At 44.6% G+C, this 19,633-nt stretch overlaps 1 protein-coding gene across 1 annotated transcript in view; it reads right to left on the bottom strand.

Moving 5' to 3' along the window:
* pou2f3 (POU class 2 homeobox 3) overlaps window positions 1-19,633 on the bottom strand; it is a 39,073-nt gene that overhangs the window by 6,430 nt on the left and 13,010 nt on the right. Inside the window, exons 4-10 of the mRNA XM_033049666.1 lie at window positions 17,054-17,089; window positions 16,349-16,454; window positions 9,357-9,448; window positions 7,806-8,000; window positions 4,234-4,375; window positions 2,345-2,490; window positions 1,628-1,789 (exon numbers count right to left, since the gene is read on the bottom strand). Of these exons, the coding sequence (XP_032905557.1) occupies window positions 1,628-1,789; window positions 2,345-2,490; window positions 4,234-4,375; window positions 7,806-8,000; window positions 9,357-9,448; window positions 16,349-16,454; window positions 17,054-17,089 (879 nt within the window). The remainder of the gene's footprint in view (window positions 1-1,627; window positions 1,790-2,344; window positions 2,491-4,233; window positions 4,376-7,805; window positions 8,001-9,356; window positions 9,449-16,348; window positions 16,455-17,053; window positions 17,090-19,633) is intronic.

Raw genomic sequence — 19,633 nt, 5'->3', positions numbered from 1 at the left:
TCCTTGTTAACAGATATTGAATTGGGACGGATAAGGGCTGACCTTAGAGTTTTCGTGTATTTTGGTTTCAGGGTTGTATCTCTTTGGGCAGGTTTTGGAATCTCCGGTTCGACGGCCCATGGCGTGGCTGGCTGGAGCATTGTTAAATTGTTTGTCGGTTTATCCATATCCCTGACTGGGTTGTTTAAATCAGGTTTGAGTTTTGTGTTCCAATGAATAATTAAAACTGTTTTTGAACCTGAACCTGGTTTTTGACTTGTGTTACGTGGCTCTGAAGTACTTGCATTCGGGAGTCGTAACAGCCTTGCTTCTAAACTCATGAAGCAACATCCTGGCTGCCTGTTCCTTCCAACTACTATCATACATGCAACAGAGCTATACAGCATGGAAGGAGTACCTTCAACCCAACATGCTGATGTTGCCTAACCAAACTAGTACCACTTGCCTGCGCCTGGCTCATCTCCCTCCAAATGTTTCCTATCCATGTACCTGTTTAGTGTCTTTAAAATATCATAGTTGTACCCTCTTTTATCATTTCCTCTGGCAACTACCCACAAACACATCACCCTCTAGTGTAAAAATGTAAGCCATCGGGTCAGATTTACATCTTCCCCCTCTCACTTTGAACTTATGCCCTTTAGTTTTAGACCCCTATCCTCGAAAAAGATGGTGACTATTCACCTCGTCTATGCTTATTGAGTGCACTAATTCCCAGATTTCCACCCACTCACCAAGACGGACATTTCTGCTTATCCGTAGCTGGATGGCAAACAGTTGGGTCGGAAGATGAAGCAAGAGATTATGGAAGGTGGACAAAATGCGTAGGAAAGAACTGGAGACGCTGGTTTAAATCGAAGGTAGACACAAAATGCTGGAGTAACTCAGCAGAACAAGCAGCATCTCTGGAGAGAGGAAAAATGGGTGACATCCCGAAACGTCATCCATTCCTTCTCTCCAGAGATGCTGCCTGTCCCGCTGAGTTACTCCAGCATTTTGTGTCTACCTTAGGGAAGGTGGAGCCTGGCATTTACTTTAAATGTATTATTTTTTGTTGCAATATTAACATCACCACCCGTCATGGGGCAAGGAAGGAAATCTGAGGGGTTAACTGTTCAACGAGAATAAAACCTCAGCACACCACAGCATGTAGCACATCTTCAGTCACGCTCCAATAGTTGCTGCAGCTTAAAAAATATAACTTTGCATATTTATCCCTCACTCAACTCAATCTTTCTTCCTCTGTGAACCTGAATTCACCTATTTAAATTTATACATCCTTGTTCTGTCTGGCACCCTAAATTCCACATTCCTATGGTCTGATTAGTTAAGGACAAAGTTCCTTGCATGATAGAAGTTGATATGTCATTTCCAACTCCCAGTTATCGCAATTTGCTGGGAAAAAATGTTGTTAATTTCACTGATAAGGGCAAGCCTTGCTGTTTCTTCCAATTAATTGTAACAATTTTGGAGCTGGTCAGCTAAGTGATGTTTTGATGGGTTTACTTAAGTTATAGGGATGTGTGGACGCTGACTGTGGCAGAGAGAATGGATGTAAAACGTAAACAAGGTCTCCAAGAAGGCAGGAATGGCAGACATCAATAATTGCCCCAGAGGCAGTGAGACTCACCAGCCGTGAGCTATACATTGGTGCTTTGGTGGAAGAAGCAATGGGACAGTTAATCCTCTTCTCTTTCTGACGCCGATTGCAGAACCAAACACGGACAACTTCTTTCTCCATCGACAACTGTTCTGAAATCATCAGAATTTCTTCCGAGCTGGGCTTCGAGTTCTGAGGTGAATCAGAAGAGTGGCTAAATTAGATACTGCTGCAAGCAAGCTTATCATTGTATCTGTACTTCACCATGCAATACTCGTGCATATGACAATAACATCTACTTCTCTTGAATTAAGCAGTTAGAATTCTGCATTACACTACAACTGAGGCCTAATGGTATGGGAAAGAGTATTGAATGAGAATTGATGAAAACCAATAGATTATTGCTGGACAAAGTTATTGAAGATCATGAAACCATTGATGGAAATTAAGATAAATCTCCAAAGATTTAGCTAAATGGTACCACAGTCCCAAACAACTGTCTGATCTGTTTTTAGCTATTATGGTGGAGGGGTAGACACAGAGAGAGAGAGACACACACAATTGAGAAAATAATGGATGAAATAGGTAGAGGAGATGGAAGGAAAGGGTGAAAAAAACAAAACAGGTCATATTCATAAGCTTGCCAAGTTCTATGTGCGATTAGGGAAAAGAGTGAATTCTGACAAACCCATTCACTGGTGTTAGTTAGACCGAGCCAGAGCGTTAACATTGTTGAGCTGAACTCACCTCATGAAAACGCTTCTCCAGGGTCAGGCGGATGTTGGTTTCAATGCTTGTCCGCTTCTTCCTTTTGCGGCCAAGGCCCTCCATCCCCATCATCTGGGGTGCGAGAGATGTCAGGCTGTTCAGTGTTGAATCAGAGGGGGCATTTTCTGCCGGAGGAAATATTCTGTTAATGAGATTCATTGTGGCATGTACACAGTAATCCAAGATGCACTCTGCTTTGGTCAAACGACATGCAAGCCAAAGAAGAGAAAGCGTATATTTGTTCAAGGGAATCCAGAACAATTAAGTGCTGGGAGCTCTAGATGAAAGTATACGTGGTTTGATTGGTAGATTTGCAGATAACACAAACAAATTTGGAATTGCAGATAGTAAGAATGGTTGTCAAAGGATACAACAGGTGAAAATTTGGGCAAAGAAATGGCAGATGCAGTTTAATTCAGACGTGAGGTGGTGTATTTTGGAAGGTCAAATGTAAGAGAAACGTATGCAGCAAATGACAGGGACCCTCAAGATCATTGATGTACAGCGGGACCATGGGGTGCATTTTCATAGATCTCTGAAAGTGGCAACGCAAGCGGATATAGTGAAGTGGATGCCTTCATCAGCCATGACACTGAAAATAAAAGTTGGCAGGTCATGTGCAGTCTTATAAAAAACTTAAGTTAGGCTACATGTGAAGTATTTGTGCAGTTCTGTTGGCTGTGTTGCGGGAAGGGTGTGGAGGCTTTGGAGAGAGTGTAGAAGATATTCAGCATGATGTTGCTGGATTGAAGACTTTTAGCGAAGAGAGATTGGACAGATTTGGATTGTTTTTGCTGAGTGGAAACTTGATAGGGTTGAATACAATTGTGGAAGGAATAGAGAGGAGAGCTGATCAGTATCGTTTTCCAAGGGTGGAAATGTCAATTATTAGACGGCATAACTTTTAAAGTGAAGAGGAGGACATTTTAAGGGTGATTTACAAGGTAAGTTTTGCTTTGCACAGAAGGTGGTAAGTGCTTGGAGCGTGCGGCCAGAGGAAATGGTAGAAACAGATATAACTTTAAGAGGCATTTAAACAGAACAGGCAAAGAATAAAGGGAAATGGACCTTGTGCGGGCAGGTGGGATTAGTTTAGATTGGCATCACATTCAGCATAGACAACAGAGGCTGAAGGGCATTGTTCCTGTGCTGCACTATTCTGTATACTGTTCTATGAATCATACCAGACAGTGTGTGTAAATTCACCCTCAATCAGTTGGAGGCTATTGACTGGTCACATTGCCTGTAGGAAGACACCTGGTGAGTATTGTCATACAATGAGTACAAGGTGGATTCACTATTGTCAAAGCTGACCATAAAACACTTCCATGACCCGAACAGTATATGGGTCTTCAACATAGTTCTCAGACTCAGTGCAACTCTAACACACAATCGTGGGAAAGTAGTTAAGGGACACACATCAAAATGGATATTCACTTTAAAATAAATAAATATCACTAAATTTCTGCTCCTTTGTCCAGGGATCATGCTGGTGAGAAGCATCTTTCAAACGAACACAAGAGTAGCTTGTCGGACAGTGTTTAGTTTATAGATACAGCACGAAGAGAGGCCCTTAGGCCTACCGGGTCCGCGCCAACCAGCGATCCCTGCATGTAAACACTATCCTACACACACTAGGGACAATTTTTACCAAGCCAATTAATCTACAAACCTGCACGTCAGTGGTGTGTGCATTTGGAATAATGAACCCAGCAAGGCGGTCTATTGTCTACAGTCAACATAACAGGAGAATGGGTTTGCAAGACTAATTTAATTCTATGCTAATTATTTGCTTCTGACTGAGAAGGGCACAGTATTAGCAAGGAGCAGGGATGGGGAGGGAAGGAACTCTGTTTGGGGGTGAATACCTGCATCACTCAACCATTTTTCCAGCAGTGGCTTAAGTTTGCACATGTTCTTGAAGCTCAGGTTCAAAGCCTCAAATCGGGAGATCGTAGTTTGACTAAAATCATTTCCATAGAGTTTTCCCATCGCTAATCCGACATCCCCCTACGAAAACAAAAAACATTTTAAGGATATGCAAGGATATTGTTTAATTTCACCGAGTCAGAGTTTGAACACTGCTCCAGCACAAATATTTCAGCTGACAATTCAGTGAAGTATTGAGGAAAGGTTGGACCATCCAAGATGGTGCCTTTTGGATGTTTGCTAAACCCAAGGCCACATCTGTGCCCTAAGATTGATGGAAAAGATCCTCAGAAACTATTTTAAAAATGTCAGAGAGGCACATTTGAAATGTGAAATGTCAATTTCTCACCAAACATTACTAAAACAGATTATTTGCTCATTGTCACAATGCTACTTGTGGAAAATTGCAAATTCTGCCTTGAATTTTCCTGCATTAACTCAGTAATTGCATATTCAAAATCGATACTTTGGGATATCTGAAAGGGATACCATAGAAATACATGTCTAGTTTCTTTCCTCCGATTTAAAATAGATGAGCAGGTTGTTATTGGGCTGAGCTCTAAAGGGAATCTTCGCACCATTTCATAGAGTCCATTCCACCTGGCTGCTGATCACATAACCATTAGCTCTGAAAGGACTATTTATGGAAGAGAGTGCCTGGTTACTGACCTGATGCAAACTGTGGGTCATCTCCAGCAGATGTCACCCACCTGAATGCTGTATTTGCCAAATTGTTAAACACATTCAGATTTGCCACCAATTCTAATAAAATGTCATTGATGGCAGAGTTAAATGTTTTAAGTTTCAGAGGTGGTCAGTGTGGGAGCAGTCTGCTCACCTGGATGAACAGTGGCTGGCCATATAATTGACTGACATTGGTTAGTATCCAACATTCTGTTCCGAACATGGTTATCTGCAGAAGCACCACTTTCTCTTGATCCCCACAAGTTGCAGGACTCTGGTCAGACACAGAGAGACACAGAGAGACACAGAGAGACACAGAGAGACACAGAGAGACACAGAGAGACACAGAGCTCCTTCACCACATTCAGGGCTCGAAATTAACGGTTGCCCGGGTGCCAATGGCAACTTACAGTCCCGTCGGGCAACCTAAAAGCCATGCCATTTTGCCCGGCTTTGCAAGCAACCAGGACACCCGCCCGCCATCCGTGTCCGGGTCTCGGCTCAGCGCTAACTCTCAGGTCTCCGCTCGGCTCTAGCTCTCGGGTCTTTGCTCGGCGCTCGCTCTCGACTCTGCGCTAGCTTTTGGCTCGGGTCGCAGGTCTCCGCTCGGCCGAGCACATCGTCCGTGGTTGTGCGCATGTGCGGCCCTGCACATGCGCACTGCCACGGCAACTGGTCGGCGTCGGTCACTTTCTCCCTCCCTTTGCATTGTGGGAGCTCTGGCCGCCATTGCTGTCCGGTCGGGGCCTCACCGTGACTGCTGAAAAACAACGCAGAATCACTCCCTGGAGCTGCAGTAACTCCCCGGAGTAACTCTTGCTTCTTGGTTTCCTGATCTTCCAAAAATATTCGAAATGGAATTTTAATTGGTGGACCCACCTACCACCAAACTCCAAACTCTGAAAAATAACAGCCTATTGCATTTTATCTGTTTATTTATTGTGTGTATATATATGGTCTATAGTATATAGACACACTGAACCTTTATCTCCTGTTCTGTATTATATTTGCATATTCTGTTGTGTGCAAGCAAGAATTTCATTGCCCTATCTGGGACACATGACAATAAAACTCTTGACTCTTGACTTGGACTTAAGCAAAAAAAGGGCTCTTGGGGGAAAAAATAAAGCTGCCTTAAATTTAGTTGTGTCTGGTTGGTACCTATGGTGGGGTGAAGACTATTCCATGCTTTCATTTTGCGGGGGAACTCCATGGAACAGTCAATATCTCTGGATAGAAAAAAATTGGGTGACGTTTCGGGTGGAAACCCTTCTTTACGTTTCGTCTGGTTTTAGTGTTTTTAGTTTAATTTAAAGATACAGCGTGGAAACAGGCCCTTCAGCCCACCGAGTCCATGCCGACCACCGATCACCCGCACACTAGTTCTATCCCACACATCAGCGACGTAAGTCAAGAGTGTTTTATTCTCTCACATCCCAGTTAGAACAATGAAACCCTTACTTGCAGCGGCACAACAGAATATGCAAACATAGTACTCTGTAAACAATGTTATAAACAAGAAAACAAAACTCCATACAGCCAGCACCCATATTCAGGATCAATTCTGGGTCTCTGGCAATTTTAGGTAGCAAATTTATGGCCAATGTACTGCCCCAATAGCCTTGAACTGAATTAAAACATACAGTAGCTGTAAAGGGGGACATAGCGTCACTTAGAGATTTAAGACTGAAAATGGATAGTTTATTTTTCTTTAGTAACCAAAGTTATCAACGTATAATTTTTTGTGTGTTCGAAAATAAAATATAGTGGCACAGCTGGTGGACTTGCTGCCTCACACGCCAGAGTTCTGTGTTCGATCCGGTTCTCGGGCACTGTCTGTGTTGAATTTGCACATTCACCCTGCAAGCATGTAGGTTTCCTCCCACATCCCAAAGACGCATTGGCTTTGTAGGTTAACTTGTCTCTGTAAAATTGCCCCTAATGTGCAGGGAGTGGGTGAGGAAAGTGGGATAACAGAACTTGTGTGAATGGGTAGACGAAAATGTTGGAGAAACTCAGCGGGTGAGGCAGTATCTATGGAGCGAAGGAAATAGGCGACGTTTCGGGTCGAGACCCTTCTTCAGACTGATGTCGGGAGGGGTGGGGGGGGGCCGGAAAAAGAAAGGAAGAGGCGGAGACAGTACGCTGTGGGTGAGCTGGAAATGGGAGGGGAAGGAGGGAGAAAGCAAGGACTACCTGAAATTGGAGAAGCCAATGTTCATACCGCTGGGGTGTAAACTACCCAAGCAAAATATGAGGTGCTGTTCCTCCAATTTGCGTTGGGCCTCACTCTGGCCATGGAGGATGCCCAGGACAGAAAGGTCGGATTCGGAATGGGAGGGGGAAGTGCTGAGCCACCGGGAGATCAGGTTGGTTAGTGCGAACTGAGTGGAGGTATTGTGCGAAGGTATTGCGCTTGGTCTCACCGAGGTTGATCATACGCTGAATAACCATATTTTTGTTTGGAAGTGGAAAGAGATAATAGAAATTGCATTCATTGCAATGTGTAAAAAGAGATGAGATACTGTATTGTAATTTTGCTGCATGTCATTGTGGTATATATCATGTCTTGATTGGTGAATATGTTTAGTTTGACTTTATTTGAAGCAGAAATAATATGTGAGTGCTTCATTGACCATAATTCCGACTGGTAACTACGCACTTCGTCCGAGCACATTATCGCACGCGTCATGCAAGCCATCTTAGATGACCACCTTAGGTTGCAATTTGGCAACCTAAAAAGCTGCCGAGGTTGGCAACAGGGAAAAAAAGTTAAGCGAAAGCCCTGACATTGGATCCCAACAACTGCTGGACCCTGTTTTCTTACCTGAGTGAAACCCAGCTTAATGCGCCTTTGTTTAAATGTTTTTGCAAACTGTTCCAGTTCCTCCAGGTCATTAGGTTCATCTGACTGCACAGAAGGGATGTGCTTTGGAGCAATGGGCTTTGGGACCTGGTGTGGAGGAAGGGCTTCTAAGTGAGACTCCAAGGATGAACCCATGAGACCTGATCGAATGACTGCCTGTTAAGTTATTAAAACAAACTCATTTAATGGGTTAGAACCTAAAATCGTTAGCGAACAGAGTTACACAGTAACACTTATCAATTACAGCCTTGCCATAAGACAGGGAGTAGATCTTCTCCCTTTCAGTAAGATCACACAGCTGCAATTCTACAAACTGTACTTTCCCTCTGATCCATATATCACTTAATTCCCCCAAACCAGGGGTGGGGAACCTGTGGCCTTGAGGTCGCATGCGGCCTTCTAGGCCATTAAGTGCGGCCTTTTGAATGAATCCAATATTTGTAGAACAATTCCTTTTCTTTTTATTATATGTTTTTGTTCGTCTTTTATTATTTTAATTTTAATCTTAAAATGAACGTATTTAAAATCCCAAAGAGTAAAAGAAGATTCAACTAAATAATCCTCCCCGACTGAAGGCCACAATATAAACATTAGTAAGTCATGAGGGCTATTTTAACACAATAATGTACATTTTGAAGTATATCAAGTTGAAGTTTCTTGGATGCGGCCTTATTAGATTTACAGCTAACTTGATGCGGCATTCCAACATGAAAAGGATCCCCGCCCCTGTCCTAAACCTTGCAAGTTAAACCCACATATATCAGCAACTGTGTTTCCACAGTACAGGGCTCCAAAGATTCCGTAGTTTTGATTTAAAAAAAATATTCTCTCCTCAGTCTTGCCAAACTCTTAGCCTGATATCATAAGCATCAGTTTAGGGACACTTCTGTTCATCAGGAAATATAAATACATCTATCAACAATCAGTACATTTCCAGAGGCTATCATCTCAATGCCACAATCCCACAGAGGTGGACGGATGTCTGGCAAGACAGTGGCCCACACCATTCCCATGCTAATCTTACACGGTTGTACAATTTTGACTGAAGCTGTCTATATTCATTTCACTAATTCTCAGAGGCTATAAGCTACTCTAACTCATAGAGAATTTGCTTTGTGGCTAGTGTGTAGGGAAGAACTGCAGATGTTAGCCTCCTCCATTGTCAGAGTGAGGCCCAGCGCAAAGTGGAGGAACAGCACCTCATATTTCGCTTGGGTAACTTACACCCCAGTGGTATGAATATTCACTTCTCTAACTTCAAACAGCCCTTGCTTTCCCTCTCCATCCCTTTCCCTCTCTCCATTCCCTCCCCAGTTCTTTACTGTCTCAGACTACATTCTATCTCTGTCCCGCCCACTCCCATGACATCAGTCTGAAGAAGGGTCTCGACCCGAAACATCACCCATTCCTTCTCTCCAGAGATGCTGCCTGTCCCGCTGAGTTACTCTAGCATTTTGTGTCTACCTTTGCTTTGTGACTAAATGTAAATGAAACACTTAAGCACACACGAACCTGTGAAGTGAGCCCAATGCCAGACTGAGGGGAACAGAGGGAGCTCTGTGATTGCTGAGACAACGGGAGCAAGTTTGGAGTCTGCAGCGAACCTGAGAATGCATTAAAAAAAAATTACACAATGGCTACATCACAACATTACAATGTACATCCTATAGAGAAACAAATGATCAGAAAGAGGGAAAATCAACCAGGATTTCAATCTGATTGAAGATACGGTCCGAAAGGCCTATTCTTATGTTGTACCGTTCTATGATGTGTCATCCACTGTAGAACTTGTTTTCAGAGATGGAACTAGTTACTGATCAGACACCTGATCAAATCAATCAAGGATCAAGTATCCCTCTCCCTCAATCACACTGGGCCCCTCCCCAACCAACCAATATATTTCCCTTTCCACCAACAAGGGATCCTCAGCCTCTCTGCCCTTTCTTGTCCCAACTTGAACAGGTATTATTCTCACCATCCACCCCTCGCCAATATAGCCAGTTAATCCATTCTCATTAACCCAAATTCATTAGGTGTTTCCCTTCAATACCTCAGCCTGCCATGGCATTTATCTTAGTTTGGAGATACAGCACGGAAACAGGCCCTTCAGCCCACCGAGTCAGTGTTGACCAAAGATATCCGCACACTAATACTATCCTACACACACTAGGGACAATTTACAATTTTACCAAGCCAATTAGCCAACAAACTTGTACATCTTTGAAGTATAGGAGGAAACCGGAACATCCGGAGAAAACCCACGCAGCTCACAGGGAGAATGTACAAACTGCATATAGATAGTACCCGTAGTCAGGAATTAACCTGGTTCTCTGGCGTGGTAAGGCAGCATCTATACCACTGCCACCGTGCCACCCTTATTCCCTCTGAACCCAACATGGACAGGTCTTCAAGGATCCCCAAACAACCCAACACAACGAATGCTCCTGCCACATCACAACTCCAAACTTAACAGGTCTCTTCTCCATTCCCTTCCTCACCTCTCACTGCTGAACACCAATCCCGATCAATATTCCTCCACTCCCACACCTCAAGTGATCTTTCACCAGCAAACCCCATCCTGCCACACACCTCAATCCGGAGTAACATCCCATCACCACTCATACCAGATTGGGACAGACATTACCTCCATCCATCCAACCTGTTCATCACAATGGCCATCTGCAGCTCCCAATTGCAAGTCATTGTAATTCCCTTCCTATTTGAAGGGTTTCGGCCCGAAACGTTGCCTATTTCCTTCGCTCCATAGATGCTGCTGCACCCGCTGAGTTTCACCAGCACTTTGGTCTACCCACTACAACCTGTCTGGACTTGGCCTCCTCCACTGCCAGGGAGAGGCCGTATGCAAATTTGCAGAACAGCAGCTCACACTCTGCCTGTGTTCCACAACCCAGCTGCATGAACAATGCATTCTCCAAGTTCAGATAACCTGCTCTCCTCCTGTCCCCTCCCACATTCTCTCTCTCTCTCTCTCTCTCTCTGGTGATCTCTAGTCCTCTCACACACCCCCTTCCTTCAAAAACTATTACCCTACCCTAGCCTCTATCACCCAGTTTCTTGCCCTTCTCCCACCCACATCATCTGCCCACCACCTACACAGTTGTCCCACTGGGTTCACCCATCCCCTCCCCCCACCATACCCAACTTCCCACCATTTGGTTCCATTCTTCAGATTTCTTTCTTATTGGAATCAATAATTTGAGCCCTTTGTTGTCTGCACTCATCACCTCTCAGCTTCCACCATTACCTTGAGTTTGAGTTCTGTTTATTGTCATGTGGACGAGGTACAGTGAAAAGCTTTTGGTGTGGGCTAACCAGTCAGCAGCATGATAATACATGTTTACAACGAGCCACCCACTGTGTATAGATACATGATAAAGGGAATAACGTTTAGTGCACTTCTCTTCCTGACTCCATCTGCAAATCCACCCCTCCTCACCTGGATCCACATATCACTTGACCCACACCAATCCCCCACCTCTTTACATAGGCCATCTCCTATGTCCATTTTCCTGCACGGATGCTGCCTGGCCTACTGAGTTCCTGCGGATGGAGCCTTTCCCTCCAGATTCTATCATGTGCAGCCTCTTGTGTCTCCTATTCATGCATTCCTCTACTCTGACTCAATCAGGTGTCCCACTACCTTGAGCAGCTTAATCCAGCAAGATGTTCCACTGCCCACATGAAGGCATTTGTCTATCTCCGCCAACCCAATTCAAAACGCATTGCTTCATCCTCAGAACTGCTGTAGCTTTGGGAGCAACAACAGCAGCAGCAGGAGGAGATTAGCAAGAGATACGACTGATTGGCTCTAGCCCAAGTGCTGGGAAAACAGCTGAAAACTGAGGAATTTGGTTTGTAAATTGGTAAATCAGGCAATTTATCAGTCAATTTAAGTAAGATTGCTCTTAGGGAGCGGCAGTGAGTGAGCGGCCTTGCGAGTGAAGTGCCCTGTGAGAAAAGTGTGAGTCTTTGGCTCGAGAGTCTTTGGAGAGGAGACTATGCAAAACACTGCAGAGGGAGAGACGAAAGAAGGAGATGTCAGGCAAGCTGATTCAGTGTGATGCTTGCAGTATGTGGGAGGTCAAGGACACCGCTGGTGCCTCTGGCTGCTACAAATGCGAAAAGTGCATCCAGGTAGAGCTCCTGAAGGGCCGTGTTGGGGAACTGGAGAAGCAAGTGGATGACCTCCGGTTCGTCCGAGAAACGGAGTCGTTCCTCGACAAGTCCTACAGTACGATTGTTACACCTAAGGTACTGGAAGAGAGAAGGTGGGAGACAGTGAGAACGGGAGGGAAGCATGGAATGCCAACGTCCCCGGGTGTTGTACCTCTTGTGAACAGGTTCACCCACTTAGAAGCTGTCGGGACAGAAGAGGTGTTTACACTGGGCGGCGGACTGGCTTGTGATGCGAATAGGGCTGTTGAGCCAAAACCAAAAAGGCCTAAGGCAGGCAACGCCATTGTAGTAGGAGACTCCATTGTGAGAGGTACGGACAGGGGTTTCTGCGGCAACAGACGGGATGCGAGGATGGTGTGCTGCCTTCCTGGTGCCAGGATCCAGGATGTCACGGACAGAGTGCAGAAAATCCTCAAGGGCGAAGGTGAACATCCGGAAGTGGTAGTGCATGTCGGCACAAATGATGTCGGAAAGAAGGGGATGAATATTCTGTAGCGTGACTTTAGAGAGCTCGGAAAAATGCTGAAAAGCAGGACCTCCAGGGTTGTTATCTCCGGTTTGCTTCCAGTTCCTCGTGCTGGCGAGAGCAGGAACAGGGAGATACGGGACCTGAACGTGTGGCTGAGGAACTGGTGCTCGGGGCAGGGATTTAGATTCTTAGATCACTGGGATCTGTTTTGGGGTAAGGGGGAACTGTACAAAAGGGACGGATTGCATCTTAACAGGTGTGGGACCAGCATTCTGGCAGGCAGGTTTGCCACTGCTACACGGGTGGTTTTAAACTGAATAAGGGGGGTGGGGTGTTGAATGGGCTAGTGGAGGATGGAGTTAAAGGGAAAGTGTTTCTTAAACGTGTGAGCGTAGAGACAGAGGGGTGTAAAATGAGGGTAGAAGCAATAGGTAGCAAGGTGAAAAGTAAAAGTGGCAGGCCGGAAAATCCAGGGCAAAAATCAAAAAGGGCCACTTTTCAACAAAATTGTATAAGGGGTAAGAGTGTTGTAAAAACAAGCCTGAAGGCTTTGTGTCTCAATGCAAGGAGCATTCGTAATAAGGTGGATGAGTTGAATGTGCAGATAGCTATTAATGACTATGATATAGTTGGGATCACGGAGACATGGCTCCAGGGTGACCAAGGCTGGGAGCTGAACATCCAGGGATATTCAATATTCAGGAGGGATAGAGAGAAAGGAAAAGGAGGTGGGGTAGCGTTGCTGATTAGAGAGGAGATTAACGCAATGGAAAGGAAGGACATTAGTTTGCAGGATGTGGAATCGGTATGGGTAGAGCTGCGAAACACTAAGGGGCAGAAAACGCTGGTGGGTGTTGTGTACAGGCCACCTAACAATAGTAGTGAAGTTGGAGATGGTATCAAACAGGAAATTAGAAATGCGTGCGACAAAGGCAAAACCGTTATAATGGGTGACTTCAATCTACATATAGATTGGGTGAATCAAATTGGCAGGGGTGCTGAGGAAGAGGATTTTTTGGAATGTATGCGGGATAGTTATCTAAATCAACATGTAGAGGAACCAACGAGAGAGCAGGCTATTTTAGACTGGGTATTGAGTAATGAGGAAGGGTTATTTAGCAGTCTTGTTGTACGTGCCCCCTTGGGCAAGAGTGTCCATAATATGGTTGAGTTCTTCATTAGGATGGAGAGTGACATTGTTAATTCAGAAACAATGGTTCTGAACTTAAAGAAAGGTAACTTTGAGGGTATGAGACGTGAATTGGCCAAGATTGACTGGCAATTAATTCTAAAAGGGTTGACGGTGGATATGCAATGGAAGACATTTAAAGACTGCATGGATGAACTACAAAAAATGTTCATCCCAGTTTGGCAAAAGAATAAATCAGGGAAGGTAGTGCATCCGTGGATAACAAGGGAAATCAGGGATAGTATCAAAGCGAAGGATGATGCGTACAAATTAGCCAGAAAAAGCAGCATACCGGAGGACTGGGAGAAATTCAGAGACCAGCAGAGGAGGACAAAGGGCTTAATTAGGAAAGGAAAAATAGATTATGAAAGAAAACTGGCAGGGAACATAAAAACTGACTGCAAAAGTTTTTATAGATATGTGAAAAGAAAGAGATTAGTTAAAACAAATGTAGGTCCCTTGCAGTCAGAAACGGGTGAGTTGATCATGGGGAACAAGGATATGGCGGACCAATTGAATAACTACTTTGGTTCCGTCTTCACTAAGGAAGACATAAATAATCTGCCGGAAATAGCAGGGGACCGCGGGTCAAAGGAGTTGGAGGAATTGAGTGAAATCCAGGTTAGCCGGGAAGTGGTGTTGGGTAAATTGAATGGATTAAAGGCCGATAAATCCCCAGGGCCAGATAGGCTGCACCGCCAGAGTACTAAAGGAAGTAGCTCCAGAAATAGTGGATGCATTAGTAATAATCTTTCAAAACTCTTTAGATTCTGGAGTAGTTCCTGAGGATTGGCGGGTAGCAAACGTAACCCCACTTTTTAAGAAGGGAAGGAGAGAGAAAACGGGGAATTACAGACCAGTTAGTCTAACATCGGTAGTGGGGAAACTTCTAGAGTCAGTTATTAAAGATGGGATAGCAGCACATTTGGAAAGTGGTGAAATCATTGGACAAAGTCAGCATGGATTTACAAAAGGTAAATCATGTCTGACGAATCTTATAGAATTTTTCGAGGATGTAACTAGTAGCGTGGATAGGGGAGAACCAGTGGATGTGGTGTATCTGGACTTCCAGAAGGCTTTCGACAAGGAGACTGCAAGGTGACTTGGATAGGCTGGGTGAGTGGGCAAATGTTTGGCAGATGCAGTATAATATGGATAAATGTGAGGTTATCCATTTTGGTGGCAAAAACAGGAAAGCAGACTATTATCTAAATGGTGGCCGACTAGGAAAAGGGGAGATGCAGCGAGACCTGGGTGTCATGGTACACCAGTCATTGAAAGTGGGCATGCAGGTGCAGCAGGCAGTGAAGAAAGCGAATGGTATGTTAGCTTTCATAGCAAAAGGATTTGAGTATAGGAGCAGGGAGGTTCTACTGCAGTTGTACAGGGTCTTGGTGAGACCACACCTGGAGTATTGCGTACAGTTTTGGTCTCCAAATCTGAGGAAGGACATTATTGCCATAGAGGGAGTGCAGAGAAGGTTCACCAGACTGATTCCTGGGATGTCAGGACTGTCTTATGAAGAAAGACTGGATAGACTTGGTTTATACTCTCTTGAATTTAGGAGATTGAGAGGGAATCTTATAGAAACTTACAAAATTCTTAAGGGGTTGGACAGGCTAGATGCAGGAAGATTGCTCCCGATGTTGGGGAAGTCCAGGACAAGGGGTCACAGCTTAAGGATAAGGGGGAAATCCTTTAGAACCGAGATGAGAAAAACATTTTTCACGCAGAGAGTGGTGAATCTCTGGAACTCCCTGCCACAGAGGGCTGTCGAGGCCAGTTCATTGGCTATATTTAAGAGGGAGTTAGATGTGGCCCTGGTGGCTAAGGGGATCAGAGGGTATGGAGAGAAGGCAGGTACGGGATACTGAGTTGGATGATCAGCCATGATCATATTGAATGGCGGTGCAGGCTCGAAGAGCCGAATGGCCTACTCCTGCACCTAATTTCTATGTTTCTATGTTTCTATCCTCTTCCAACCTGGAGCAGCATTGTTTCGAAGCACACCCAACCCAACCCTGAATACTGTCTGAAAATCCAAAACTGCATATAAACTGGCAATCTAAACTCAAAGCAGAAAACGCTGGAAGCACTCAGCAAGTCAGGCTGCATTGTGAAAGAGAAATCATTCATGTTTCAATTTTAAAAAAAAATCAATTAAAGGGGTCTTCAACTTGAAATGTTAACTCGATATCTCTTTCCACAGATACATTCTCACCCGCCGATTTAATTTTCATTCCCGTTCAATATTGGTCTTTCTCCAACAGTCAACCCAAATGGGATGTGGTTTTTTAACCATCCCCAACCTCCACAACATTCCCTGCTATTCCTCTCCTGCTGCCCCAAACAAATCAGGCCTTTCTGTTTCCCTGGAATACTCCATGACATACTGATATAATTACATATATGTGCGTAAGCAAGTCGCCGAGAGCAGAACAATAGATCACCTTAGACACAAAAAGCTGGAGTAACTCAGCGGGTCAGCCAACATCGCTGAAGAAAAGGAATAGATGACGTTTCAGGTCGGGACAATTCTTCAGACTCTGACTGACAAACTGCTGTCTGACCCACTGAGTTACTCCACCTTTTTGTATCTATCTTCGGTTTACACCAGCATCTGCAGTTCCTTCCTACATAATAGATCACCTTGATGGTTCTGCAGTGCCTGAGGCAAGAGGAACGTTGCTGCTGTTTGCAGGTGATGCCCAGGTACGACCACCAATTGCTGCAAGGTGTGAAGTGGCTGCAGGTCCTAAGGGAACAGGGTACTTGTCAGTCTCGGAGTTATGACCTGCAACATCCCAGCTCCTACTCAGAATCTCTTCCCTAGTAAAGCTATTCACTTCATAAACAGATTCCCAGTGCTTGCAATTGAGTCCAATCATGTCACACTCTCTCCCCACAAAACATGCCCCATATTTCATCATCAAACACCACCATCCCAATTTCACCCCGCCCACAATGTTATCCCTTTGCTCCGTTTCTGCCCCTTTCCAACCTCCACTTCCCAATATAATCAATGCCCGCACCAATCCTGCCTCCTCACCCACACCCCATGACCATACAGTCTCAATTGCTCTCAATGCAATCTCAGGCACTCAATTTCAAACACCTCATCCCCACTCCCAATCCAATCTCACTCGCCATCCCAACAGAGGAATCCGAACATTAATATTTTCCTTAAATAGATAATATTTATCTGAGGTGGCTGCAAATGCACGAGTTGAAATGCTATTTCTCACAACTACAGCTGCCTTGGTGAATGGATGGTGTGTGCAACAATCCACTTTCAGCTGTGCAAATACACATTCACTGACATCTGCATCAATCATGATCTATCTCTGCTGATACCTGTGGAGGCGAGTCTCTCTGGTCCTCAGTTTTGATCTGGAAAATGGAAAGTAACCGGCATCAAACATAAGACATAATAGAATTCAGTTTTGTGCAGACAACACTAATGCCATTCCAGACATCAGGGACCCATCAACATTCAACCAGAGCGTCAGAGATAGCCTGCACCTATAACTCCTATAGTCCAAGCGTCCCTGAAGCATCTAGCCGTCAATTTCCAATAGCAGGGTCTGCATCCTGATCTTCCACATCCTGGTCAGGAGACACAGCTGTCCCCTTATTCGGGATTATGGAAGTTTAATGTAAACATCCCCATTGCAGCCTGACCAATAGCACACACCAGGCTGGAAACCTGTTATCTTCCTGAACCACATGGCTCACATGACCAAACCAGTTGACCCCATGATAATTTATTTCTAATACCAATGCTTTAAGTATTAATCTGGGGATGGTTCAGAACCCCCACAGGCATTCGGTCCTGAGTTAATACTCAGAGTACAGTGTAGAGTTTGGAAAATTGGAGCCTCTCTGGGATGTGGTAACAGGGCTCACTGAATCTAACTACTTGACAAAGGAAACAGACATGCAAAGATAAAATGTTTAAGAACGAGCTGCAGATGCTGGAAAATTGAAGGTAGACAAAAATGCTGGAGAAACTCAGTGGGTGAGGCAACATCTATGGAGCGAAGGAAATAGGCAACGTTTCGGGTCGAGATAAAACGCTTTGTTTACAGATAATTCTGTTTTATTTTTTGTGCACAACCATTATAAATGAGAGTTAGATCGAGCTCTAGGGGTTAGTGGAATCAAGGGATATGGGGAGAAGGCAGGCACGTTTTATTGATTGGGGACGATCAGCCATGATCACAATGAATGGCGGTGCTGGCTCGAAGGGCCGAATGGCCTCCTCCTGCATCTATTTTCTATGTTTCTATAAATTGTAGTATGACAATTTAAAATAAGTAACCAAAAATACAAAATAAAAGGTTGATCTAACAGGATATTTTGTGGCATTTTAATACATTTCTGAGAATTGACTGTCCTTGCTACACCCACTACCCCAGCAACCCTCCCCACTCGCCCACAAACACTACTCACTTCTACAAAGGCTTCTGTACTCTCAACTTGCAGCTGAAGCACAAGATGCACCAAGAGTGTTAAATGTCACTGAATGTGTAGTCACAAGCCCATAAACCAAACAGGTTGGACTGGGTAGGCTGGGCCCCACCTTCCCTCTGTATGCAAATTCCCACTCCTACAAGCACTAATTTCCCGACACTAACCACAACCTCTGACTGAGATCATCCCTCCACCCACTCCCACTGCAGCTCAATAGCAAATGGTTCAACTCAAGTGATTCTAAAAGAAAGGAAAGAAAACAAACAAAACACTAGCCATGTGGCCAGCAAATGGGCAGAGATATCCCACTCAAGCACAAAGAAACTTCAGGTAGTTAAATGGTCCAAATGTTCCGATTAACTTTTGTCAACCTAAACTTTCCGAGTTAACTGAGCACAGCATGAGAGAAGTCAATATGGAATCTATGACTAAACCCCATTTCCTGCTCACCCCTTCTGAAAGTGCCGACTCTTGTTGGATAAGATTCAGTGAAGAACAATTATCCCGTGATCTTTACGCCCCAAATGGCCTGTTAGCAGGTTTGCTCCTTAGTCCTAGACATCATCAGGACCCAGGCATTGAAATTGAATTTGCCTTCTACACTATCAAATACTACCACCTTGGGGTGATGTAATGCAAGTTAGATGTAGAACAACCCTGTCTCTACATTTCCAAGGAAGGTTGGGCACATGAAATATGGAGCAAATCTCTTGCAACGCCCAAATGTAACACTCCCATGGGAAACGCAGCATGCGGCAGGTAAAGAATGAAGCATGCTGGCTTAATTTAGAGACACAGCGTGGAAACAAGCTCTTTGGCCCACTGATTCCGCACCGACCAACGATCACCTGGACAGTAGATCAACGTTATCCCAGTTTCACATCCTACACCCTAGGGACAATTTACAGAAGTAAATTAGCCTACAAGTCTGCATGTCCATGGAGCATGGGAGGTAACCAGAGCACCCGGAGAAAACCCATGCTGTCACAGGGAGAACGTGCAAACTCCACACGGGCGCCACCTAGGTCTCTGGCGCTGTGACGCAGCAACTCTACCGCTGCGTGCTGCCGTAAGTATTAATAGATGTAGAGAAGGATGTACATGTACTGAGAAAAACACTTTTTTTCCAATAGATGATGGAAATCGTATGTAAAAACAGAAAATGCTGGAAAATGCAGCAATGCAGATAATGTGTGGACAGAAAAAGTCAACACCTTGGTTCTGATGAAAGCTCATAGATTCAAATCTTTCCATAGGTGCTGCCTGATTGCTGAATATTTTTGACAGCATTTTTGTTACTTGCATGAGACATATTGGAGGTGAAGGGCCAGCGCAGGTTCCAGCAAAATGTGGGGACATTGGGTTTCTTGTGGCTGGAAAATTAGAGAAGTTGGGATGAAGGTGGAGGGGTGCAGTAGATGGTGCAGGGAAGTGGATTGGTGTAAAGGAGAGTGCTGATTG

Source organism: Amblyraja radiata, chromosome 33 (assembly GCF_010909765.2).
Source record: "Amblyraja radiata isolate CabotCenter1 chromosome 33, sAmbRad1.1.pri, whole genome shotgun sequence".
Classification (NCBI taxonomy): Eukaryota; Metazoa; Chordata; class Chondrichthyes; order Rajiformes; family Rajidae; genus Amblyraja; species Amblyraja radiata.
The sequence above is the reverse complement of the archived record's forward strand: the minus strand, read 5'-3'. Positions and strand labels throughout refer to the sequence as shown.